General features: G+C 40.0%; 1 protein-coding gene across 3 annotated transcripts in view; it reads right to left on the bottom strand.

Annotated features, from left to right (window-relative positions):
* The window catches only part of LOC136862786 (uncharacterized), a 156299-nt gene that overhangs the window by 12811 nt on the left and 116459 nt on the right, over positions 1-27029 (bottom strand). For 2 of the 3 annotated variants that reach the window (XM_067139042.2, XM_067139043.2), the window contains exon 4: positions 3542-3722. The exons of the other annotated variant lie outside the window; for it this stretch is intronic. In XM_067139042.2, the coding sequence (XP_066995143.2) occupies positions 3542-3722 (181 nt within the window). The remainder of the gene's footprint in view (positions 1-3541; positions 3723-27029) is intronic. 3 annotated transcript variants of the gene reach the window in all.

The raw sequence follows: 27029 nt of genomic DNA, 5'->3' as shown, positions 1-27029 counted from the left end.
CCGGCGAGGGATGCCGGCGTGGGGTAAGGGCCTACTCTGCTCTGGCCCAATCTCCTGCATAACGGCGTACTGGAACACCATTCTTTCCAGCGAGGACCGTGGTGCGTTAACTCAACTGCCTACCCATCTTGGAGCAGTATCTCTATATCTGGTCTGTGGTGACCATCACCACGGCTACCCCTCTCAAGGCAGTGGGAGAGATGTATCTGTGGGTACTCGGCATTCTTTGTTTACTAAAAAACGTCTTTCAACAGTAGTGTTGCCGTGAAACAAAACAAGCACATTTTGTGTGAAGTGGATAGTTCTTCTGAAACATTGTGTTGAAAATAGGCAGTGCTAAGAAAATAGTCCAATTGATTGCGTTTGGGATCAAACTTCTTGAGATACTTCAATACTTCCTTTGATGAGGAATCTAAGTAGTCTCGTTTTGCAATATCAGCTTCCAAAGGAGATAATTGTTTTGTCTCAACAAGAACTTCTAATGCAGCAGTTACCCTGCAGGTCCTAATAGACGAATTGGTCATAATTGCAGGATTGAAGCAGCTGACACCTCTAACAAACTTGAAAGCAAGAGGGCTTTTGACAAAATTCTTCATACAGATATCAACAAGAAATTTTCTGCAGTCTCCATAGAACTGAAGAACTTTTACATGTTTCATTCCCTTACCTTTTAAAGCTGCTGAGGCTACAAATCCAATGTCAACAGCATGGAAGGGCTTGAGGTTTTCTGTTTTCTTCAAATCAGTCGAGAGAAGTTTCTTACTAGTATTTGCTGTCTCTAAAATCTTGTTCTTTACACCTCTTCCAACAGGTGTTCAAGCATAGTACTCAGATAAGAGAACATAAAAGGCAAAAGAAGATCATTACTCTGATACACAGAGAGATAACGTTCCAGTTCAAGGGACACAGAACGCAAGAATCCCAACTGTGCTGGGAGCAGATCATTTCCTACAAAACTTTTTATAATTCCAAAGTCTTCTGATCCAGGAGGTTTTCCTCAAAAACATCAACATACTTCTTAATATGTGGCAGCATTTCCACAGCTCTTTCAATAACTTTTGAGTTTTCAACCCATCTGATAGAGCAGAACTTCAGAGGAAAGAGATGTGATCCTGTTATGCATTTGTAATCTGCACGTCTACTTGGAAAGTCCTTGGAGAAGTAATATAGAGAGCACAAAAATCTGTGAATGTTCCATTCAGAGTTGTTGTGTGCCGTTTTATATGCACCATGAACAGTATGCAAGGAGCAGGTACCAAAATCAAACAGCTCTGGATCTGAAGGTGAATCACCTAAGTACTTCTTTAGATTCATTGATACTTGCACAATCTTTTTTGCATCCAAACCAGTATCTTTCAAGTTTAGCAAAAATGTCATCAGAAGGTCCTCAGCAGTAGAATGACCTAAAAATGCGGATGTAAGATATTTTGTTTGAACTAAGTTTCCATCTCGAAATCAAACAGCCATATCTTTTGACACTTCTGAGCAACAGAATTTAAAGTTTCGTCAAAAGAAATTCAGGTAGCCTCCATGGCTCAGGTGGCAGCGCACCGGCCTCTCACAGCTGGGTTCCTTGGTTCAAATCCCAGTCACTCCGTCTGAGATTTGTGCTGGACAAAGCGGAGGCGGGACAGGTTTTTCTCCGGGTACTCCGGGTTTCCCTGTCATCTTTCATTCCAGCAACACTTTCCACTATCATTTAATTTCATCTGTCATTCATTAATAATTGCCCCAGGAGTGCACCAGGCTTCGGCAGCTGGCACAATTCCTATCCTTGTTGTTAGATGGGGGCTTCATTCATTCCATTCCTGACCCGGTCGGATGACTGGAAACAGGCTGTGGATTTTCATCATAAGAAATACCAAAGGAAGGACACTCTTCAACCAAGTTTCTCAAGTCATTTTGGAAGAATGGACCCAGCCCATATGTAACTAGGTATCCAAGTTTATCCTTGTGTAACTTGAAATTCTCTCAATTTTGCTGTCAGGAAACATGATTTTGAAAAGATCACTACAAATGCCAAAACTTCTAGCAGAAGAATGGGTCACAACTTGAGCAATAGCCCACAATATTTTTGCAGTAATAGCTTCATCCTTCAAGATGAAATTGTTAAGAGTGTTTCTAGGCACAACAAAAGTATGCTTATCATTAACAACTGAAGTTAGCACTTCACAAAGTTCAGCTTTCACTGGAACAGAGTCTGTAGTTGCTTCCTTGGGAGGTATAATGTGAAACAGTTTTTTGCTGCAACTTCAAGCGTTTACTCTTTCAATGTGCCTTTTGCCTTTGGCATGAGATCGAACTGAATACACCCCCATGTTGCTAATATCAAAACTAGTCCTACACACAGAGCAATACCATTTATAGTTATAACTTTCCCCTCTATTAATTTATTGTTCTGTCCAAACAGTCATCTTCGAAAGAAGTCTTTCCTCTTCTTTTACTTACTGTTTCTGAAAAATAAGTGCAACACCAATGTAAGTAATTTTTTTATAAGTTGCCTTACGTCGCACCGACACAGATATGTCTTATGGCGACGACGGGACAGGAAGGGGCTAGGAGTGGAAAGGAAGCGGTACAGCCCCAGCATTTGCCTGGTGTGAAAATGGGAAACCACGGAAAACCATCTTCAGGACTGCTGACAGTGGCGTTCAAACCCAACTACATCCTGAATACTGGTCGCACTTAAGCGACTGCAGCTATCGAGCTCGGTAGTAAGTAAATAAATAGATAAATAACAATGGATGCATTATATGCATAATATAGGCTACTTGAATTATAACATATAATATAATGCATGCATTGTTATTATACTTAAAGTACTGAAAAAAAAAAAAAAAGGAAAAGGGAACGGAAACTGAAAACAGTATTAGTACAAAAGAAGAAGTTACTGACTGTCTACAACACTAAGAGGGATGCTGAGTGATGAGGGCGCCACATCCCGATGCCGGGTTATTAGAGAAAATCACAAGTTATAATTCTAGTAACTGTACTGTTACTACTGTACTACGTATTATTTTTCAATAAAATCACTTTAAGTTATAATGCCAACCTAAACAATTGTTCTTATTACCTTATTCTTATTACCTGGACCTTTGGAATGCAAATATCCAGGATAGATTATAAAGAATGATATTTGTTCCAGTATATCTTATAATTTTTCTAGTGTATGGTTTAAAATTCCAGTATATTTCCAGTACTTTCAGTATTTCAAGTATCAGTAGACACCCTGCTATATAGTTGGCATGCTGATCTTTGGTCATAGGGGGTCCCGGGTATGATTCCCGGTCTGCTCAGGGATTTTAATCTTCATTGGTTAATTTCTCTGGCTCGGGGACTAGGCAAGTGTGCTCTCACCTCACAGACATGCAGTTTTCCTACAGGTATCAATTCGAAAGACCTACACCAGCTTCTTTGGAGATAAAAAAAAAGAGAGGATGCAATGGTTGACTAATTTAAAGTAATATCTGATAAAGAAAGGAACAGTTTATACATGAATTAATCAATAAACAACCACATAAGATATTCTACAAGTACCTACCTGGAAAGAGACAGGAAGAGTGTGCTTAATTCGTGTTCTCGCTGACAGCTTCTCCTCCCAAACACCAGATATATTGGAAAGAAAAAGGACAAAAAAGTATATCAGCAGAAGGATAGTATCATACACACGATAGCACTGACAATCCATGAAATCCATACGATTAACACGAGCGAAGTCAGCTCTGAAACAGACCATATGCAAACACGACTTCAGTAAATGCTTTGCTAACTAAGTACAATAAATGAGAAATATTATTGCAGAATTATACTCCTTTCATCTATGTCTATTCTGGCAGTTTTATCATGAAATTTCAACTGAAATTGAATAATTTATTTTGAAAACGGAAGAAGTCATGGAATCAGCAAAATTGAATGAAATAGCTTTGTTGCATATACATACTTATACACTTTTTTGTGTGAGAATCACAGTCTGTGTGTGCATTACTTACTCTTTTTTCTACTGATCTCTGTCTAATTTGAAACAGACACCAGTCAGTGACTTGCATCCTTTCCAATAAAAACATAACAGGTTTTTACTTCCATTCGCCAGTAGATATCAAAACTGAGGATCAAATTCACGATATGCTGAGCAACTTGCTCACAAACCTCTGAAGGAACAGCTGTAGTTCTGCTGTTCACATGTTTGTGTCTTCCATCTTTAGGAGACTTCCCAGACTTCAACAAATATATTATCCTCTGCATTCGTTTTGAGGTTGTTTTGTGAATGTCAAGGAGCACTTTTTTAAATACCTGGAACTTTTTACCTTCTTTCTCAGCAGAGTAAATTACTGAGTGTGTTCTCACCATGGATTCTTCTCCTTTCCTTGGTCTGTGTGTCCTCACCAGTACTACTTCAATTAATCCTTGAAGGTTAAGGAAGTATATTATTCAAGAGGACCAATCTGGTACTTGAATGAGGAACTGAATTTGAAACGTATGCACACACTATTCAAACAAAAATACCCAGAATTAAGAGTGTCATACTGGTTCTACAACAACTTATTACTTAGCATAATAGAAAAATTTGGTGTGTGAATGATCCAGTTCAGTGGCGTATACTGAGGGCTACCAAGGCTATCAGTGAAGCCCAAACCTCAAATGCGAGCGATGGAAATCTAAAGCACATTATATTGTAAGCATCTGACACATTGTTCCATTTGCAAACCTTTAAAGCATTGAGAAAACACGTCGCACGTATTTCTGAGAACAAGGCTTCAGAGACTGATATTGCAGCCCAGACTCTCGTCGCTTACCATCGACTCGCCTCACGCGGCTTGCTGCTGTCTGCCTACAGGTGCGGGGACCGGCGGAGGATAGCTGTGCTAGGCTTCGGTCCGTCAGATCGCCACTGCTATCACCATGCGTTACTCATCGTATATACTTCCTCACCTCATCCTTCTGTCTTAAATATATAGATAACGCAGTGCTGGTATTTCACTCCCGTTTACTTCTACATCCTTGTAGAAAGACACTGCAGGGCTGCTGTTATAGGAGTAATATAGTTTTCTTTTTAATGGTAGATCTGCTAAAATGAAATGCAATCTTTCAGGTTTAGTGTTCTCTTTTGTTGGTTGGAATTGAACCCGTGATCATGGGTCGGACACCACCACTGATCTTCCGAGGAAGATAATTAACCATTGAACAATGGGTATGACCACTGTAAAATTCAACGTTGTTATTTAACGATTATGATGATGATGTTAATAATAATAATAATAATAATAATAATAATAATAATAATAATGGTGCATGGCATCTACATAGGCTTGGTGGTGACCTAATAAGGATAAAATGAATGGCGAAGACATCATAAACACCCAGTTCCAGAGCCAGGGGAATTAACAGTATGAGGGGGTTGATTCTGAAAATTGAACCGGGGCCGTCGGACCAAAGGCAAGCATTCTATCTATTTAGCCTCAAAACTGGACTTCAATTTGCTAAACCTTGACCACCAACTCGATTGATCAGGTGTTGAGTATTGGCGGTGACAGAGGCCAGGGCAGTAGCTTGTGAAGCAGCCTTGACAATACAGCGGGCAGCTTCGTTGGCTGTTGGATGCAGCTCAAAATGCTTAAGGCTTGATGTTCCCTAAACCAACTATCGACAAGGGGTAGCCTAAGTCTAGTGGTAGCCCACGTCTTGATACCAGCATACGCCACTGATCCAGTTAATGGAATAAAAATTATAATAATATTGTTTTTACGTCCCACTAACTACTTTTTTGGTTTTTAGAGACGCCAGGGTGCCGGAATTTTGTCTCACAGGAGTTATTTTATGTGCCAGTAAATATATCGATATAAGGTTGACGTATTTGAGCACCTTCAAATACCACCGGACTGAGTCAGAATCGAACCTGCCAGGTTGGGGCCAGAAGGCCAGCACCTCAAAAATTGGAGCCACTCACCCCGGCGTGGATTAAACGATTTGTGTTGGTGCTGGTTGGCAGAAATCAAGATTAGTGGTTATTTTTTAAATTTTACGTTGATTACTTTTGTTGGTGTTCAGCAGATTACGTATTGTAGGTTATGTAAGTTAGGTTTACTTTGTTTTGTATCTGGGTTGGGGGAAATTAGTTTAAGTCTCCAGCATGGTTTTCAGAGAAGTTATGGCATCACTATTTTAGACAACTTCCTTAGTACTTTTAATATTTCAGCATTTAACTTAACAGCAGTTTTCATTTCTGTTAGAGCATAGTAACACAAAATAACAACAATAATAATCTGTCTATATTAGATGCATTTGTGAAATTACTAACTGGTTCGATAGAAGGAAGTTCAGGTTTCGGAAAAGTTGTTTCACTGAGGCTTAACTTGTAGGACTTCAGTAAGATACAACACATATCTTAGATTCAGGTCAAATGGACAGTATCGCTATTGACCTATCCAAGGCTTTTGACAGAGTAGATCACAGGAGACAGCTGACAAAAATGAAGGCTACTGGACTAGACAAGAGAGTGGATGAATGGGTGGTTAAATTTCTAGAAAACAGAACTCAGAGAATGAGTATTCAGTTTACCTTCATTACCTCCTCAACTGAGGTTGGCATAAGAGGGGCATCCGGCCATAAAAACATGCTATATAATTTCATCCTACCTCATGGCTGCCTCAGTAGCATAACGTTTAGCATGATAGCACAATTAGCTGCTCTCCTCGGGGGCCTGGGTTCAATTCCTGGTACTGTAAGAAATTTGAGAATGAATGGAGGACTGATATGTGGTTAAAATGGTACATGCAAACACACCTCCATTGGAGGGGTATGCCTGAAAAGTGCTGCACCACGTTGGGATGAGGACAAAGAGATAGAAAAAAACAAACAAAACTCAGAGAATGAGCAGGTGAAGTATTATCTGATCTGGACATTTATGTTATATATATACATACATACATACATACATACATACATAAATGGTATGAGTAAAGAACTGGAATCACATATAAGGCTTTTTGCAGATGATGTTATACTGTATAGAGTAGTGAATAAGTTGTAGGATTGTGAGCGAATTCAGAAAGACCTTGACAATGTGCTGAGGTGGACAACAGACAATGGTATGATGGTAAATAGGATGAAAAATCAGATTGTAAATTTCACCATGGGGGAAAGTCCTCTCGGTTTTGATTACAGTGTTAATGAGGTGAAAGTACCTCATGAGGATCACTAAGTGTACTTAAATGTTAATGGAAGGAAAGATCTTTATTGGGGTAACCACATTAATGAGGTTGTACTTATAGGTTACAGATCTCTTCCTTTAGTTATGAGAGCATTCAGATTTTTTTGTAAGGATGTACAGGAGAGGGTGTACAAGTCTCTTGTAAACCACTCCCGTAAGAGTACAGTTCCAGTGTATAGGACCCACACCAGGATTACATGGTATGAGAACTGGAAAAGATCCAAAGGGAAACAGCTCAGTTTGTTTTGGGAGATTTGCGACACAAGAATGGTGTTACAAAAGTGTTGCAAACTTCAGGCTGGGAAGACTTGGGAGTAAGGACATGAGCTGCTTGACTACGAGGCATGTTCTGAACTGTCAGTGGAGAGATGGCGTGGAATGGAATTAGCAGTCAAAAAGAACTTGTGTGGGGCTTTCAAAGGTACCAAAGATCATAATATGAAGATAAAGTTGCAATACAAGAGGACAAACTGGGGGCAAACATTCATTTATAAGAAGGGGAATTAGGGATTGGAATAATTTATTCAGTGAAATGCTCGATAAATTTCCAAGTTTATTTTAAATCATTTATTAAAAGACAGGTAAACAATTGATAGGGTATCTGCCACCTGGGCAAGAGCCCTAAACGCAGATCAATGATGACTGACTGAACTTTTAAAATCGAACCCAGGATCCCTGGATCAAAGGTCAGCTAACCATTTAGCTGTGGAGCCAGAAAACTTTTTTTTTAACTGAGCTCGATAGCTGCAGTCGCTTAAGTGTGGTATTCGGGAGATAGTGGGTTCGAACCCCACTGTCGGCAGCCCTGAAGATGGGTTTAACCATGGTTTCCCATTTTCACACCAGGCAAATGCTGGGGCTATAACTTAATTCACGCCACCACAGCTTCCTTCTCACTTCTAGCCATTTCCTGTCCCATCGTCGCTATAAGACCTATCTGTGTTGGTGCAACGTTAAGCAACTTGTAAAAAAAAAAACCCACAACTTTTTAAATGAAAACTATAATTCAAAATTTGGTAGGCCACAAGTGTCTGTAGTAGCCTAAAAGAGAAGAATTGGAAGTATAAGTGAAAAATTGCTTTCTGAATGAAACTGCCAAGAAAGTAGCACCTAGAGGATGAATGGTGCATAATCACAGATACAAGAAAATTTACAAGAAACTTAGTGAATTAAAACAGTGAAAATCAAGATAAGTGGCTATTTCAATAAACTTCATAAAAAATAAACCACTTTCTCATATTCCTGTGCAGAAAGTTTTCTACTGTAAGCAGTCATGGGTTATTGTTTTCAGAATGTATGATCTGAAAAATGGGAATGCCTAATTTCATTTGTCACGAAGGGGTTGGTTGAAGCAGCCCAAACGAGGTATACTCTCTGCTGAGTGAATACATCGAAAATAATATTCCTGAACATGTGAAGAAGCTTTTATATTTTTGGATGGATGTGCAGCACAGAACAACTGTACAGTTGTATGTTGACAAGATATCAGAGTGATCAGAGATCAATCATTCCCTCCTTGTGACCATGGCTTTGGTGTGATAAAGGAGAAATGATGCCATGTGGACAGGAATTATAGCCGCAAACAATATAATAAGCTTATTGCTCATGCGAGTTCTCACGGTAAATTTACTTTAAGTTTGCACATGTCTAATTTCTGCAGCGAAGACATGAAGACAACGTTTCAAATCTCCAACTAGTGCATGTTTGAGTATGATAGCTCAGTGTCAGGAGTTGTAATAACATGGGAATTGATTGATGGACCCTTTGTAAATTCCTTCAGACTTACTTTTGTAGCAAGGAAGAATACCTTCATTACCACGTGGAAAAGCATATTTAATGAATACCCAGTTGTAATCATACTTACGTCACGTAACTTGTGCAGTATGTTCCAGATCAATACTATGACTTTTATTGGGACATCGTTCATTGTAAAACAATAGAAACATCTGACGAGCCTGATGCACATGATGCACACTGATCATTTTGTCCAAGAACTTGATCATGTTACTGCATACATTCAATTCAACTTCTAGTTTTACCTCGATGTAACATAGTATTTCAAGCGATTAAATAATTCTTTGTTCAGTTTGTTTGGAAAAGTCACAATTTAAAATATATGATTCTCTTTACAGTTTAAGGTTATTAGCTTATTACTAAATTAATTAATTAGGATTAATTCTTAGAGGAACTCAGTGCATTTCAACCCTTTGTTAAGGCACATTTGCCTTAATCCTTAGTCCTGGACAGTTTAGGCCTACATGACTTGACCCCTTTTCAAAATAATCAATAATTTTATAAATTTATATAATAATTATTATTATAATATTATATAATTATAATAATTTTATAAATTTATAAGGTGACGTAACTGATCCTTTATTTTATACCAAGTAATGGACAGGGAACAAACAAGAATACTGTATATTCATCAATGACTGAGGATAGAAACACACACAAAGAAAGAATTTTTTTTTTTTGCTAGTTGTTTTACGTCGCACCGACACAGATAGGTCTTACGGCGATGATGGGACAGGAAAGGGCTAGGAGAGGGAAGGAAGCGGCCATGGCCTTAATTAAGGTACAGCCCCAGCATTTGCCTGGTGTGAAAATGGGAAACCACGGAAAACCATTTTCAGGGCTGCCGACACAAAGAAAGCGAAGCAAGTTTTATGTAAATGTTGATATTGAGATCATAGCCATGCTACTTCCAGTTTTACATAGCACCTGAATCACAGACACATTACTTTTCATTTCAAAAATCCAGGATTGAAACCTTGGCCACCTTGGTGAGAAACCAATAACAATATCACTCGGCTATCATGCCTCCCACACACAAAGAACAAACATAATCAGGGGCTAGTATGGGCAGAGGGGTAACAGAAAGGAGACACAAGGACAAATTCTGCATCTTCCTTCACTGTTTTGGGCTTTCCTCGCATCAATTCTAGTTCTTCAATATCCATTTATTCTCAGCTCTTCAGATGTTTGTTTCTGCTTCTCAGCTTCTTCAGGAAGGTGGGTGTCCACTTTCAACATATAGGCCATTCTTTAAAGATTTTCTATCAGAAAGAAACAAACAAGTGTCAAATCACTCCATACCCAGATACGAACATGAACAGGAACACATGAAAGGATGAACACAATGATAGGTCAGTGTGAGAAGAGGAAGCAATAGAAAGAGGACACAAGGACAAACATGAAAATAGAAAAGTGTCACGACCGCGTGTCGCGACGCACCCCTTTCATGTCCCAGTACCAAGCAAACGGACTCGAGCGAGTCTTGAATCCAAAACCTCCAAGACTAAGGACATTGAGTAATGATCTAGAGTTTTTATGATGTATCAGTGGCAAGGAGTTATAGTGTTTCAAATATCGAATAATAATTTTATTAAGTGAAAGAGAGTTATAAGTATTCAAAGCATAAGACTTCATACAAGTTTTACTTGAGCAAGTTGGTGCAACATAAAGAGAGTTCATGTGTAATGTACAATGGTCAGCTACACAGTGCCACTGTAAATCAGATAACGCAAAAGAAGTTCTGTAAGTTTTTTTTTCTAGAAGCAAATTGAAGCAAATATCGCGTAGATTGTTGACGCAGCAACAAGCAGAATTGTTCGAGTGAATTCTATGACACATCCCTTCAGTTAGTGGGAGGAGCTCATGAACCAATCAGACTTAAAAACGTCTTATTCTACGGGAGCAGATTGGGAAAAGATTCGAGAAGCGTCGAATATAAGATGTAGGAAATGATACTTTGAAGATCGAGGAGATTCTAGCTGACCACTGTGATAGCAACGTGTGTTTGTGGCTGAGGCCATGAGGGAGAGAAACTGTCTAGCTTCAGAACAAATAATGTGTGTGTGGCTGTGAGTCAGAACAGTCCAGAACTTGTGGGTTATGTACGTTGGAGTGAGGCGCAGATCTAGTTCAATGTGGCTTCGCAAACAGTCTAGAAACTGTGTTGAATTACGCGAGGCAATGAGGGAAGCACTGTGTACAGCATAATTAGCAGGTTGCTAGTTCGAAGACTTGGAGCTGCAACAACACGAACATCTAACTGTTTGACAGGAGGGCCGAGTGTCTAAGCGAACCTATCTTATTAGTAAACATAACCTTGTAGTCAGAACTGTTGTGAGGAAGACTACTCTGGTCAACGATGGAGTTTGAGGGTGTTGTGTTCGAATCCCGGAGCTACACATCCAAGAGAACTAAACATTGCATCATTCAGCGCGACTACGGTATCGCGGGCGCAGAGAAGAATTCAAGAGAGAAGACGACGCCGAAGATTGAAGAAATATTCAATCAAAAGCTAAGTAACTACCAAGCTTGTATGGTACGATCTTATTGTATTAAAGAAAGCAATGTAACTGGTTAGTCCAAGACTTTGAGAAGGACTATCTAACCAAGAGCTAAAAGTGTATCTGTACAAGAGTTTTATGTTTCTTAATTGTATATGTGTAAATATGTAATGTGTGTCTTTCTATTCAATAAAGGTGAAAGGAAGAGTGTGAGTGACGAAAGCTAATCTTGTTATTTTAAGATTAAGCTCCCAAAAATCCGAACCCGTAGTCCCCAGCCTGCCGAGTCCTTAGGATCACAACAATAGGACAAGGGCAAACTGTACAACTTCATACACTGCTGTATTCAAATAGATTGGCTCTTTCCTCATCAGTCCCTGTTCTTCTACATCCATTCCTTCTCAGACCCCAACAAGCTCGTTTCTGCTTCCCAGTTTCATCAGGAGGGCAGGGATCAACACTCACTGACAGATCATGGACTTTAAATGGGCAGATTGGGTGATTGCCCAGGGTGCCTTGTCCAAGGGGGCACAAGCATGAAAAAAAGAAAAAAAAGAATCACACTAAGGAAATAAATATAACTGAGATATTTTACAAGGGGGGGGGGGGGGATCAAATATAAACAGGATTTAATTTTTATTTAAATTCGTTTATTGAATAACACAAGGCAATTACAATTTATTTTTCCACATAGTTTCTTGCTTTGGAAATGCAATTGTCCCAGCGCATGAGCAGCTTTTTGTTGCCTCATTGTAAAAAGAACAGAGTCGTGTCACCAGCCAGTTGCGCACCAAGTCTTCCACACTCTCGTCATCTTCAAATCGTTGCCCTCCTAGAGCTTCTTTAAGCAGTCCGAACGAATGGAAATCGCAGGGCAGTAAATCTGGGCTGTAAGGAGGATGATCAAGTGTAGTCTAGTGCATTTTCTGTAGCTTGGAGACAGTTAGAACTGCAGTATGGGGCCGTGCATTGTCGTGGAGGAGTACGACCTGTCGATCGGTTGGTCTCGTCTTTTGTGGCGATATGCAATCTTTGCCTTGTTCAACAGCTCCCAGTAGTAAGCAGCAATGATTGTGCATCGCTAATGCAAAAAATCAATCAGCAAAATGACTCGCCGATCAAAAAAGTTGCAAGCTGACAGTGGAGTCTTGGCTTTGTGCTGCCTCACCTTTCCTCCGCCACTCCTTACTGGCTTGTTTGGATTCGGGAGTGTAGTGGTGGACCCATTTTTTGTCGCAGGTGATGATCCGACTCAAAATGCACCACCTTCTTTCGCAAACTGTTGAATCATTTTTTAAAATAGTTTATTACTTGCAAGACAGCTGAGCACCACTGTTCAAATTTTAGGATTACTATAGTCACGTGCTAGTTCGTGAACCATGGTCAACGGCTGAGTGCCTAGTAATTGGTCCTGAGAGTTGGGATACCAGATGCAATGGAATGGGAGTGGGCATCTCGGACATATTCTGAGTCATGGCCCTCCTTGTGCTCAAGCGGCTAGGACTATACAATCCACCGGTGGTCCCTAACCTATTAGAAGAGAGATCCTCACTTTGACTAACTGTAAGTAGGGTAGCATCCTGCTTCATGAACTTACCAAGCTAAGAACATTTTAAGCAAGCCTTGGACCTATGGGAGTAATGGAGCCCCACCCTCATTTGCCAACGGCCGTAGCCGTGTTGAAACACCGGATCCTGTCAGATCTCCGAAGTTAAGCAACATTGGGCATGGTTAGGAGTTGGATGGGTTGCTGCATGCTGACAGACCTCCAAATGTCTCAACTTCAGATTTTCAGTCAAAAGGCGATGGACCCATCTGGAACACATTTTACAGAACTGTAGGTCATTTGTGATGATTGCTTGACAGCTCCCATAAACGATTCAGACTTTTTCAGCAATTTCTGATACTCTCGCCCGTCGATCATACTTGACAATGTTCGATTGCCGAACTGTGCAGTCAATCTCTGGCAAATTTCTGCTGCTATAACTCCTTCACGGGCAAGAAATTTTATAATTATGCGTTGCGCAGTGGAGGGGTGCACCTGTTGCTCCAACATCATGGGCGTTACTGACGAAATGGCGGGAAATATCTAACAGCACCCTCTCCCCACACCTAACTACGGTTGATATTTAGGAACAAAAATCCCGTTTATAATTGATCGATCTTCGTAAAACATGAACAAAAGTTGTTGATTCTTATTTTTGACAAAAGTTTGTGGTCGAAAATGACACAGGAGCTGTTGAATCATTTTTTAAAATAGTTTATTACTTGCAAGACAGCTGAGCACCACTGTTCAAATTTTAGGATTACTATAGTCACGTGCTAGTTCGTGAACCATGGTCAACGGCTGAATGCCTAGTAATTGGTCCTGAGAGTTGGGATACCAGATGCAATGGAATGGGAGTGGGCATCTCGGACATATTCCGAGTCATGGCCCTCCTTGTGCTCAAGCGGCTAGGACTATACAATCCACCGGTGGTCCCTAACCTATCAGAAGAGAGATCCTCACTTGGACTAACTCGTAGCATCCTGCTTCATGAACTTACCAAGCTAAGAACATTTTAAGCAAGCCTTGGACCTATGGGAGTAATGGAGCCCCACTCTCATTTGCCAACGGCCGTAGCCGTGTTGAAACACCGGATCCCGTGAGATCTCCGAAGTTAAGCAACATTGGGCATGGTTAGGAGTTGGATGGGTTGCCGCGCGCTGTTGGTGGGGGGTAAGGGAATGGAGGAGCGGAAAGGAACTGACCACCCTACCGCACGTAAACTCCGGCTCAGGAACATCTCTGCGGAGGTTCGAACCTGCCTTCGGGCAGAATAACCCTTACCTACTCTCATTTGACAGGCGAGGAACTCCTTGGAAACAACTTGGCGAATGAAATGGAATTCGATGGGGAGCTATCAATATTAATGGGGCTTATGGAAGAAAGAAAGAACTGGTTGAGTCAGCAAAATGGATGCATATGGACGTACTAGGAGTAAGTAATATTCCGGTAAGGGGAGATAATGAGGAAGAGATAGGAGATTATAAAGTGTACTTGGCAGGTGTTAAAAAGGGAAGGGCAGAGTATAGGGCAGGACTGTTTATCAGGAATACTATTGCACGCAACATAGTTTCTGTTAGGCACGTAAATGAGCTAATGCTGTGGGTAGAATTGACAGTTGGAGGAATTAGGACAAAAATAGTCTCAGTGTATTCATCATGTGAAGGTGCAGATGAGGATGAAATTGACAAGTGTTATGAAGCATTGAGTGACATCGTAGTCAGGGTTAACAGCAAGGATAGGATAGTCCTAACGGGTGATATCACTACGAGAGTTGGAAATAGAACTGAAGAATACGAAAGGGTGACTGGTAAGTGTGGGGAAGATATGGAAGCTAATCAGAATGGGAAGCGTTTGCTGGACTTCCGTGCTAGTATGGGTTTAGCAGTTACGAATACATTCTTCAAGCATAAGGCTATTCACCGCTACACTTGGGAGGCTAGGGGTACCATCCATAATAGACTATATCTTAAGCGACTTTGAATTAAGGAAGTCTGTTAGGAATGTACAGGTTTTTCGGGGATTTTTCGATGATACACACCACTATCTCGATGATACATACCACTATCTGATCTCAAATGATTTAAGTATCTCTATGCCTAGGATAGAGGAAGTGAAATCGATCTGCAAACAAATAATGACAGAAAATCTCCAGGATGAGGAAACTGGACAGAAGTACATGGATATGATTAGAAAGAAGTTTGGAACAGTGGACAGTAAGCAGATTCAGGATATAGAAAGGGAATGGGTGGCATACAGGAATGCTGTAGTAGAAACGGCAAGGGAATGACTAGGAACTAGTGGGTAACGATGGGAAAAAGTGAGGGAATGACTAGGAACTAGTGGGTAACGATGGGAAAAAGTGAACAACTTGATGGAACGATGAAGTGAGAGCAGCTTATAAACGTAAAAAGAAGGCTTATCAGAAATAGCTCCAAACAAGAGCCGATGCAGACAGGGAATTGCACATGGATCAAAGAAACAGAGTGAAACAAATAGTTGTTGAATCCAAAAAGAAGTCTTGGGAAGATTTTGGTAATAACCTGGAAAGGCTAGGTCAAGCAGCAGGGAAACATTTCTGGACAGTAATGAAAAATCTAAGGTAGGGAGGAACAAAAGAAATGAACAGTGTTTTGGGTAATTCAGGTGAACTCAGAACAGATCCCAGGGAATCACTTGCCAGGTGGAGGAAATATTTCGAAAATCTTCTCAATGTGAAAGGAAATATTTCTGGTGATGTCGCGAACAACCAAGCTCATCGGGAGGAAGTACATGATCATGGTGAAATTACACATGAGGAAGTGGAAAGGATGGTAAATAAACTCCATTGTCATAGAGCAGCAGAAATAGATGAAATCAGATCTGGAATGGTGAAGTACAGTATAGTGGGAAGGCAGGGATGAAATGGCTTCATAGAGTAGTAAGATTAGCATGGAGGGTTGGATTTTTTTTTTTTTTTTTTTTTTTTTTTTTTTTGCTAGTTGCTTTACGTCGCACTGACACAGATAGGTCTTATGGCAACGATGGGACAGGAAAAGCCTAGGAAAGGGAAGGAAGCGGCCATGGTCTTAATTAAGGTACAGCACCAGCATCTGCCTGGTGTGAAAATGGGAAAACATGGAAAACCATCTTCAGGGCTGCCGACAGTGGGGTTCGAACCCACTACCTCCCGGACGCGAGCTCCAGCTGCACTCTCCTAACCGCACGGCCAACTCGCCCGGTGGAGTGTTGGTAAGGTACCCTCAGACTGGACAAAAGCAGTTATTCCACCTATCTATAAGCAAAGGAATACGAAGGATTGCAACAATTATAGAGGTATCTCACTGATTAGTATACCGGACAAACTATTCACTGGCATCTTGGAAGGGAGGGTGTGATCAGTGGTTGAGAGGAAGTTGGATGAAAAGCAGTGTGGTTTCAGACCACACAGGGGCTGTCAGGATCAGATTTTCAGTATGCGCCAGGTAACTGAAAAATGTTATGAGAGGAATAGACAGTTATGTTTATGTTCCGTAGATCTAGAGAAAGCATATTTCAGGGTACCGCGGGAAAGAATGTTCGTCATTCTGGGGGACTATGGAATTAAAGGTAGATTATTAAAATCAATCAAAGGCATTTATGTTGACAATTGGGATGCAGTAAGAATTGATGGTAGAATGAGTTCTTGATTCAGGGTACTTATAGGGGTTAGACAAGGCTGTAATCTTTCACATTTGCTGTTCGTAGTTTACATGGATATTCTGCTGAAAGGTATAAAGTGGCAGGGAGGGATTCAGTTAAGTGGAAAAGTAGTAAGCAGTCTGGCCTATGCTGATGAACTGGTCTTAATGGCAGATTGTGCTGAAAGCCTGCATTCTAGGAACTTGAAAATAGGTGCAATGAGTATGGTATGAAAATAAACCTCTCAAAGAATAAATTGATATAGATATAGATGTTGATTCCCACACTGGAATAAACTGATGTCAGTAGGCAAAAATTCAACTGAATTGAATGTCAGATTGGTGATACAAAGCTGGAACTGGTAGATAATTTTAAGTATTTAGGTTGTGTGTTCTCCCAGGATGGTAAGATATTAAGTGAGATTGAATCAAGGTGTAGTAAAGCTAATGCAGTGAGCTCGCAGTTGCGATCAACAGTGCTCTGTAAGAATGAAGTCAATTCCAGGATGAAACTATGTCTACATCAGTCGTTTTCAGGCCATCTTTGCTTTAAAGGAGCAAAAGCTGGGTGGACTCAGTATTTCTTATTCATAAGTTAGAAGTAACAGACATGAAAGTAGCGAGAATTATTGCTGGTTCCAACAGGTGGGAACAAAGGCAGGAGGGTCCTCGGAATGAGGAGAAAAATGCTAAGTTAGGAATGAACTCGATGGATGAAGCTGTACGCATAAACCAGCTTTGGTGGTGGGGTCATGTGAGACACATGGCGGAGGATAGGTGGTTGTTGTTGTTGTTTGAGTCATCAGTCCATAGACTGGTTTGATGCAGCTCTCCATGCCATCCTATCCTGTGCTAACCTTTTCATTTCTACGTAACTACTGCATCCTACATCTGCTCTAATCTGCTTGTCATATTCATACCTTGGTCTACCCCTACCGTTCTTACCACCAATACTTCCTTCAAAAACCAACTGCACCAGTCCTGGGTGTCTTAAGATGTGTCCTATCATTCTATCTCTTCTTCTTGTCAAATTTAGCCAAATCGATCTCCTCTCACCAATTAGATTCAGTATCTCTTCATTCGTGATTCGATCTATCCATCTCACCTTCAGCATTCTTCTGTAACACCACATTTCAAAAGCTTCTATTCTCTTTCTTTCTGAGCTAGTTATCGTCCATGTTTCACTTCCATACAATGCCATGCTCCACATGTAAGTCTTCAAGAACATCTTTCTAATTCCTATATCAATGTTTGAAGTGAGCACATTTCTTTTCTTAAGAAAGCTCTTCCTTGCTTGTGCTAGTCTGCATTTTATGTCCTCCTTACTTCTGCGATCGTTAGTTATTTTACTACCCAAGTAACAATATTCGTCTACTTCCTTTAAGACTTCATTTCCTAATCCAATATTTCCTGCATCACCTGCCTTCATTCGACTGCAATCCATTACTTTTGTTTTGGACTTATTTATTTTCATCTTGTACTCCTTACCCAAGACTTCGTCCATACCGTTCAGCAGCTTGACGAGATCTTCTGCAGTCTGCTTTTTCTTCTTTCCCTAGAAGTGGCTTTCCATCTGAGCTCTTAATATTCATACACCTAGATTTCCTTTCTGCAAAGGTTTCCTTGATTTTCCTGTATGCAGCATCTACCTTTCCCAGGACCATACAACCTTCGACATCCTTGCATTTCTCCTTCAGCCATTCTTCCTTGGCTACCTTGCACTTTCTATCCATTTGATTCTCTAATCGCCTGTATTCTTTTCTGCCCTCTTCATTTCTAGCATTCTTGTATTTTCGTCGTTCATCAATCAGGTCTACTATCTCCTGAGTTATCCACTGATTCTTAGCTGATCTTTTCTTCCTTCCCAACATCTCTTCAGCAGCCCTACTGAGTTCATTTTTCATGACTATCCACTCTTCCTCTATTGTGTTTCCTTCACCCTTTTCATTCAGCCCTTGTGCAACGTGTTCCTTGAAACAATCTCTCACACTCTTATCTTTCAACTTGTCTAGATCCCATCTTTTTGCATTCTTTCCTTTCTTCAATTTCTTCAACTTCAGATGGCATTTCAGACCAACAAGTTGTGGTCAGAGTCCACGTCTGCTCCTGGGAAAGTTTTGTAGTCCAATACCTGGTTTCTGAATCTCTGCCTAATCATAATGAAGTCTATTTGATACCTTCCAGTGTCTCCAGGTCACGTCCACGTATACAGCTGTCGTTTGTGGTGTTTGAACCAAGTATTGGCAAGGACTAAATTATGATCAGTGCAGAATTCAACCAGCCGACTTCCTCTTTCGTTCCTTTGTCCCAATCCAAATTCTCCTACTGTATTACCTTCTCTTCCTTGGCCTACCACTGCATTCCAGTCTCCCATCACAATTAGATTCTCGTCACCTTTTACATATTGTATTAAATCTTGTATCTCTTCATATATTCTTTTGATTTCCTCATCATCCGCTGAACTAGTAGGCATATAGACCTGCACTATTGTGGTGGGCATTGGTTTGGTGTCTATCTTGACGACAATAATTCTTTCATTTTGCGAGTCGGAGTGTGGAATGTTAGAAGTTCAAATCGTTGTGGTAGGTTAGAGAATGTGAAAAGGGAGATGGATAGACAAAAGTTAGATGCAGTTGGTATAGGTGAAGTACGTTGGCAGGAAGAGCAGACTTTTGGTCAGGCAACTACAGAATTATCAACACAAAATCAAACACGGGAAATGCAGGAGTTGTTTGAATAATGAATAAGAAAATAGGGCAGCGGGTAAACATAGTGAAAGGATTATTGTTGTCAAGAGATAACAAACCAATGCCCACTACAATAGTGCAGGTCCATAGGCTTACTAGTTCAGCTGATGACAAGGAAATCGAAAGAATACATGAAGAGAGAAGATTTAATACAGCATGTAAAAGGTGGTGAGAATCTACAGTGAAACTCGGTTGAGAAGTTCCCGTATAAGAAGTTTTCCCGCCTAAGAAGTGTGATATTCTTGGTCCCTTGATCAGTTGCATTAAGATATATCTATATTTTTCCCGTTTAAAGTGTTCTGTTGTAAATATATTTCCCGGTTAAACAGTTCAGATTTTAGAGCCCCTTGAGATAGAAAAGACAAAGTGGAGATTATAAGGAAAGTGAAGTCATCTACCATTTCCAATGTTGCTTTGGCAAAGGAGCTGGGGGTGCCGCCGTATACTTCAAACGGTATTATAGCGAAGAAAGAAGAGATCTCTGCTTCTGCAGGGAATACTTGAGCAAATTGTAAGGAAGTTAAATCTGAAAAGTACGATGAAATAGAACAAGCTCTGCTAATATGGTTTGAACAGCAGCGAAGTTTAAACATACCTTTCAGTGGGACTACTGTGCAGGAGAAAGCCGCATGCAAATTAAGGGTACCTTTTACCGCGTCGAACGGGTGGCTGGACCGCTTTAAAAATCGAGCCGGCATCGTTTACAAAACAATTTGTGGCGAAGCAGAGAGTGTAAGTGCGGAGGAAAGGGAAGCGTGGAAGGAAATGGTTCTGCTTGCTAAAATAAGCAAACCTTGCAACGTTTTTATATAATATGTTCCCTTCTCTTATCAAATATGTTTATAATATGGTCTGTTCAATTATTTTACTTTATCTCTAAAAATATTGTCATGATAATCGAATTTTTATATTGTGGCTTTCTGTTAGCAGCTCTTATATATCGGCCTATTTTGGTATTGTTCACAAACAAGGAAATCTGTTGGCTGTGTGTTTCACATGTATTTCAAAGTACAGAATAAGTTTTTGGGCATTACCCCTTTTAAGAAGTTTCCTGCTTAAGACGTTTTCTATTTTTTGCAGTCCCTTGAAAAACTTTTTAACAGAGTTTCACTGTAATTGTGATAGGAGACTGGAATGCAGTGGTAGGCCAAGGAAGAGAAGGTAATGCAGTAGGTGAATTCGGACTGGGACAAAGGAACGAAAGAGGAAGTCAGCTGGTTGAATTCTGCACCAATCACAATTTAGTCCTTGCTAATACTTGGTTCAAACATCACAAACGATGGCTGTACACATGGACGAGACCTGGAGACACTGGAATGTATCAAATAGACTTCATTATGATTAGGCAGAGCTTCAGAAATCAGGTGTTGGATTGCAAAACTTTCCCAGGAACAGATGTGGACTATGATCACAACTTGTTGGTCATGAAATGCCATTCGAAGATGAAGAAATTGAAGAAGGGAAGGAATCCAGTGAGGTGGAATCTAGACAAGTTGAAAAAAAGAAAAGAGTGTGAGGGATTGTATGATGGAAGATGTTGCACAAGGACTAAATGGAAAGACTGAAGGAAACACAGTAGAAGAAGAATGGACAGTCATGAAGAATAAGGTCGGTAGGGCTGCTGAAAAGATGTTAGGAAGAAAGGAAAGATCAACTAAGAATCAATGGAGAACTCAAGAGAAACTAGACCTGATTGATGAAGGACAAAAATAAAAGAATGCAAAAAATGAAGAGGGCAGAAAAGATGACGCAAGTGCGATAAACAGATATAACTTGAAAACAATATTCTCTCACCCATGGGTAAATAATGCAAGTATCAAGCTTGAATTATTATTATTATTTTAAATCATAATAAGAATTATTATTTTACGGTTATGGTTATTATTTTTACTTGTAATGTATAATTATGAAGTGTTTACATCCATTTAGTATTAGTATTATTATTATTATTATTACATCATATGATCATGTTGTTTGTGAGGTTATGTCATGAAACATACACTGTATATAGACATTTATATCAGTTCAATGTAAGAACCTGTATATAGTTCATTCTTACCTGTATATATAATTTGTAATACATAATTGTGAAACACACTGTAACTTCCAGAATGGCAATAGGAACTAGAATGATTGAGAATATTCTATACATTACAATCTATGTATTAGGCACTCTCGAATTTTCAAGAAGATATTTTTTTGGTAATATATCTTTCTGGAAGCCTGGCCAGGCACATACATAAGGAGACGATCTTGACAGCGACCGAGAGTTATTGGTCAGAGAATTATTGGTTGACGAGTTATTGGTTAGAGAGTTATTGGTTACGACGAGTTGTTGTTTAGTAGAGTTATGGTGTAGCAAGGTTGTACTTGTGACCACGTGTTGTGACCTGCTTTTAAGCAGTCATCTGTTTCAACTGTGTGTTAAGGTTGCAATCTCCGCATGCAGCGGTATTCATTTGTCAAAATGGTGGCTTTGTGATACGAGTGTTTTGTTTGTGACAGCAGTGATTAAGGTTATGTGTGCGTTTAACTTGTAAATAGATGTGAATAAAATAATTGTACCAACTGACAGCATCTCATGTGCATCTTTGTGGATACGTTAAAGAATACAGACGATTAAAGAATTAAGTGGATAGGAAGTGCAGGGCAGGTAAGGAAGAATGGCTGAAGGAGAAGTGCAAGGATGATTAAAGTTGTATTGTCCTGAGAAAGGTAGATGTTGCATACAGGAAAATCAAACAAACCTTTGGAGAAAGGAAAACTATTTGTATGAATATTAAGGGCTCAGATGGAAAAACACTTCTAGGGAAGGAAGACAAGGCAGAAGGATGGCAGGAACATATCCAACAGTTGTATCAAGGTAAGGACATAAATGATATGGTTCTGGAACAAGAAGAGGCTGTTGATGCTGATGAAATGGGTGACCCAATTTTGAGGCCAGAATTCGACAGAGCTTTGAGAGACCTACATAGGAGCAAAGCACTTGGAATTGATGGCATTCCCTCTGAATTACTGACTGCTTTAGGAGGAACCAGCATGGCGAGGTTATTCCATTTAGTGTGCAAGATGTATGAGACAGGAGAAGTGCCATCCCACTTTCGGCAGAATGTTGTTATACCTATTCCCAAGAAAGCCAGTGCTGACAAGTGTGAAAACTACCGCACCATTAGTTTAGTATCTTATGCCTGCAAGATTCTAACATGTATTATTTACAGAAGAATCAAAAGACAAGTTGAAACTGAGTTGGGAGAAGATCAGTTTGGCTTCAGAAGAAATGTAGGAACACGTGAAGCAATCCTGACTTTACGACTGATCTTAGAGGATCGAATTAAGAAGGGCAAGCCCACACACATGGCGTTCATAGATCTAGAAGAGGCACCTAATAATGTTGATTGGACCAAGCTATTTGAGATTCTGAAGGTGATTGGGATCAGGTACCGAGAAACAAGAATTATCTACAATCTATATACAAATCAGTCTGCAGTAATAAGAATCGAGGGCTATAGAAAAGCAGCAGCAATCCAGAAAGGGATGAGGCAAGGCTGCAGTTTGTCTCCCCTCCTTTTCAATGTTTATATAGAACAGGCAGTAAAGGAAATCAAGGAAGAATTTGGAATGGAAATCATAATCCAAGGAGAGGAAATCAAAACCCTGAGATTTACCGATGATATTGTTATTTTATTGGGATCGGCAAACTGGACTGTTCTTAGTATTTGTGTACATTTTTGTTTACGTACTATAATCGTATCGTTTCTTTGCCGGTAAAAATTAAATTCTGTGAATAAGGTTGACATGCTATTAGCAGATTTGTTACGTGTTCAAAAATGGTATCTTCTAAAATGCAATTTTGTTAATTATGTTAATAATTTAATTGTATATGCGCTTAACCTTCATTTGTGTTTAGCAGTTGATGCTGAGATATCCCTAATAGCAAGAAATATTTTCTTACCTGGACATTTAATATGTTATATAATTACTAGAAACTATTTTTCAATATTTCAAGAATATTTTAAGTAAATATTTCCAAAATATTATATGATATTGGGGATTTTGGTGTCAACGTCGTGAGAGATGGGCAACGTCATCAAGTAGGGAATAGCCTGGGGGTGAAGTACAGTGGAGACTGTGGCTGCCCTGAGACCGCTACGGTAGTTGTGAAGGCCCTACAGGAATCGTGAAAAAGATGACGGCTAACGGGGCTCTGGTGACATCACAACAGGCCTAGCAAGCTGGTGATGGATATTAACTCTCTTTCAAGGAAACAAGGAATGATAAGCCGGACACATATAACAGATGACGACCCTGGCGAGGAACAGCCTTACGAATTGGCACAATGAATATACAAACATTGACCGGAAAAGTAGAAGAGGTCGTAGGCATGATGGAAAGAAGAAAACTGGATGTATTAGGGCTGGCAGAAACTAAGTGGAGGGGTGAGGGTAAGAGAGAGCTGTGGAATGGTTTTCGGATGTACTGGATAGGAAATGATGAAGGAAAGCGAAATGGAGTAGGAGTGGCAGTAAGAAATGGATTGAAAGAGGAAGTAAAAGGGATAAGTGACTGGTTGATAAAAGTCAAAATAACAGTCAAAGGAAAAACCTTGGGTTGTACAAGTGTATGCTCCACAAGCAGGATGCACACAACAAGAGAAAGATGACTTTGAGGAAGAACTGGAGAGACAATTTAATGAACAACATAACGTGGTAATGGAATGCCCATGTAGGCATGGGAAGGAAGGGTTATGAGAATGTGCTTGGAGCAGAAGGATGGGGAAATAGGAATAAGGAAGGAGAAAGACTACTGGATTTGTGCAAAAGAAATGGGATGATGGTCAGGAACTCGTGGTTCAAAAAGAGAGAACCATAAGATAACATGGTATAGCAGTGACTGGTCTAGGAAATCCATTGTAGATAACATGATCTACGACTGGGAAATGAAGAGGAATGTAAAGGTAATACTATCAGAGGCCCTAGATAGTGACCACAGACTATTGGTAATGAAAGCGAGAACAATGACGGAGAGAAAGAAAACAGAGAGCAGGAAAGACATATCAAAATAGGGTAACTGAAGGAAAAGGAAACCATGGAAGAATATCAGGAAAAAATAAGATTGAACTTACCAACAGATGATACAAAAATAGGAGAGGAAGAATGGGAAAGGTTCAAGAGGACATTAGTAAAAACTGCAGAGGAAGTGTTTGGGAGAACTAGTGCCAGGAAAAGATGCAAGGAGACCTCCTGGTGGAACGACAGAGTCAAAGTGGCAGTTAGGGAGAAGAATTAAGCTTTCAGAGTGTGGTTTCAACAGAGGACAACGGAGACAAGACAAGATTATAAGAACAAAAAGGAAGAAGCTTAAAAGGTTGTAACAGAGGAGAAGAAAAAATGGATGGAGAAGTGGACAAACATGATGGAAGAGGATAGCAAAGGAAATAAAAAAGTACTGTATGGAATGGTCAAGAGTAAGAGGAAAGGCATGAGGGAAGATGTTATAATGATAGACAAAAATGGAAATGAAGTGCAGGAAATGGAGAAACTCAAAGGAAAGTGGAGGGAGTATTTGGAAGATTTACTAAGCCCAGAAGGATGCACTGAGAAGGAAAGTACAAGCATGGAGGAAGAAATATGGAAAAAGAAAATGACTTAACATGGGCAGAAGTGGAGCTAGCACTGGACAAGATGAAAGGAGGGAAAGCCCCAGGGTTAGATGAAGTGAGTATTGAGAGATGGTGAAGGTAGCAGGAGAGGTAGGGAAACAATGGCTTTATCGTGTGTTGAAAGTAGTATGGAAGGAAAGGAAGAGCCCTGAAGATTGGAAGAAGCGGGTAATCATACCCATTTTCAAGAAAGGGAATAGAAAAGAGTTTAAGAACTATAGGGGAGTCACATTGATATGCCACTGTGCAAAGGTGTTTAAGAATATTCTGGAGAATAGAATCAGAAAGAGGGTGGAAGAAAAGTTAAGAGAAGAGCAGTATGGCTTCAAATCAGGAAGGTCTACAGTAGTCCTTATATTCACAGTACGACAGCTACAAGAGCGTCATTACGAATGGGGTAAGGATCTTGTGATGGCCTTCATGGACTTTTGAGAAAGCTTATGACCGTGTGTGTAGAAACAAGGTATGGGAAGCCTTACAGAGAAAAGGTGTCGAAGAACAGACCGTAGAAAGAGTGAAGGAGATGTACAATTGAAATGTCAGTTGTGTGAAAATAGGAAGAGAGAGAACAGGCTGGTTTGGGCAGAAAGGTGGATTAAAACAAGGAAGTGCTCTGTCATCTTTGGTCTTCGTAGTAACAATGGACGAGATGATGACAAAAGTGGCAAGAAAAATTGGAGAAGGAAAAATGAAAGTGATGATGTTTGCAGATGACCTGTTAGTCTGGGGAGAAAAGGAAGAGGATATCCAGGAATAGTTAGATGCTTGGGTAGATGAGGTGGAACAATATGGAATGAAATTTAATGCCCAAAAGAGCAAGATAGTGATCACAACTAGAAAGAAGGAGAGACCTATGAGAGGGATATTGCTTGGAGGGGAACAGTTTAGGAAGGTAGACAGTTTCAAGTACTTGGGAAGTTCAATTCCTGATTGGGAAGTATCATAGAAGAAAGGAAATAATTGAGAGTAAAAGACAAGCAGGAGCATTCCTGAAAAGTGTCAGAAGCCTGGTTTGAAGCAAGGATGTCCCTCAGAGAAGCAAAAGGGTGATATACAGGATGTACTATATACCTATTCTGATGTATGCAGCTGAGACTTGGGTAATGAGGCAGAGAGCCGTGAACAGAATACAGGCAACTGAAATGAAATTTCTGAGAAGCAGGATAGGAGTGACAAGATTGGATAAGATGAGAAATGAGAAGGTTCGAGATATAGTATAAGAAGATCCACTACAGAATAGGATAGGGGCATCTAGACTTAGATGGTATGGACACATGAAGAGAATGACAGAGGAAAGGATACCGAGGAGGATGTACGAAATGGAGATAACAGTTAAACGACTAAGAGGAAGACCAAGAGACAGGTGGATAAAAGGAGTGGAAGAGTGTGTACAGAGAAGAGGTGAGGACTGGGCAAGAGTGACTAGGGAGAAATGGTGGGAAGACAAGAGGAGAATGGAACGGCTTATGTTCCAAACAGACCCGGTCAACAGCTGGAAACTGCAGATGATGATGATGATGATGATGAAAACACAAAATGAGTAAATATCTAAGTGGTGCTGAGAACAGGAAAAGTGAAGTACAAGAATGTTATATATAGGTTTTAAGAAGGATATAATTAGTTGTGTAGATGTCGTCAAATGAAGAGAATACATAACTTATAATATACTGTTCTGTTACTCATTTTAGAGTCCAAAATGTTGTGATAATTCATTTGGGAGATATTTCTGGATTATATAGTAATAGGAAACAGAACACAAATCTTTAGAATGTGTCTTGAGGAAGGTAATGGGTTACTTGTATGCTTTTCTTATCGAGTATGAAGTAAGATATGAGGTTATACGTTTTACATGGTGGGATGTCTTCGATACAAAAGATAGAAAGTTATTTAAGAACCATGATGATGAAAGTTGT

Source organism: Anabrus simplex, chromosome 2, assembly GCF_040414725.1.
Source record: "Anabrus simplex isolate iqAnaSimp1 chromosome 2, ASM4041472v1, whole genome shotgun sequence".
NCBI lineage: Eukaryota > Metazoa > Arthropoda > Insecta > Orthoptera > Tettigoniidae > Anabrus > Anabrus simplex.
The sequence above is the reverse complement of the archived record's forward strand: the minus strand, read 5'-3'. Positions and strand labels throughout refer to the sequence as shown.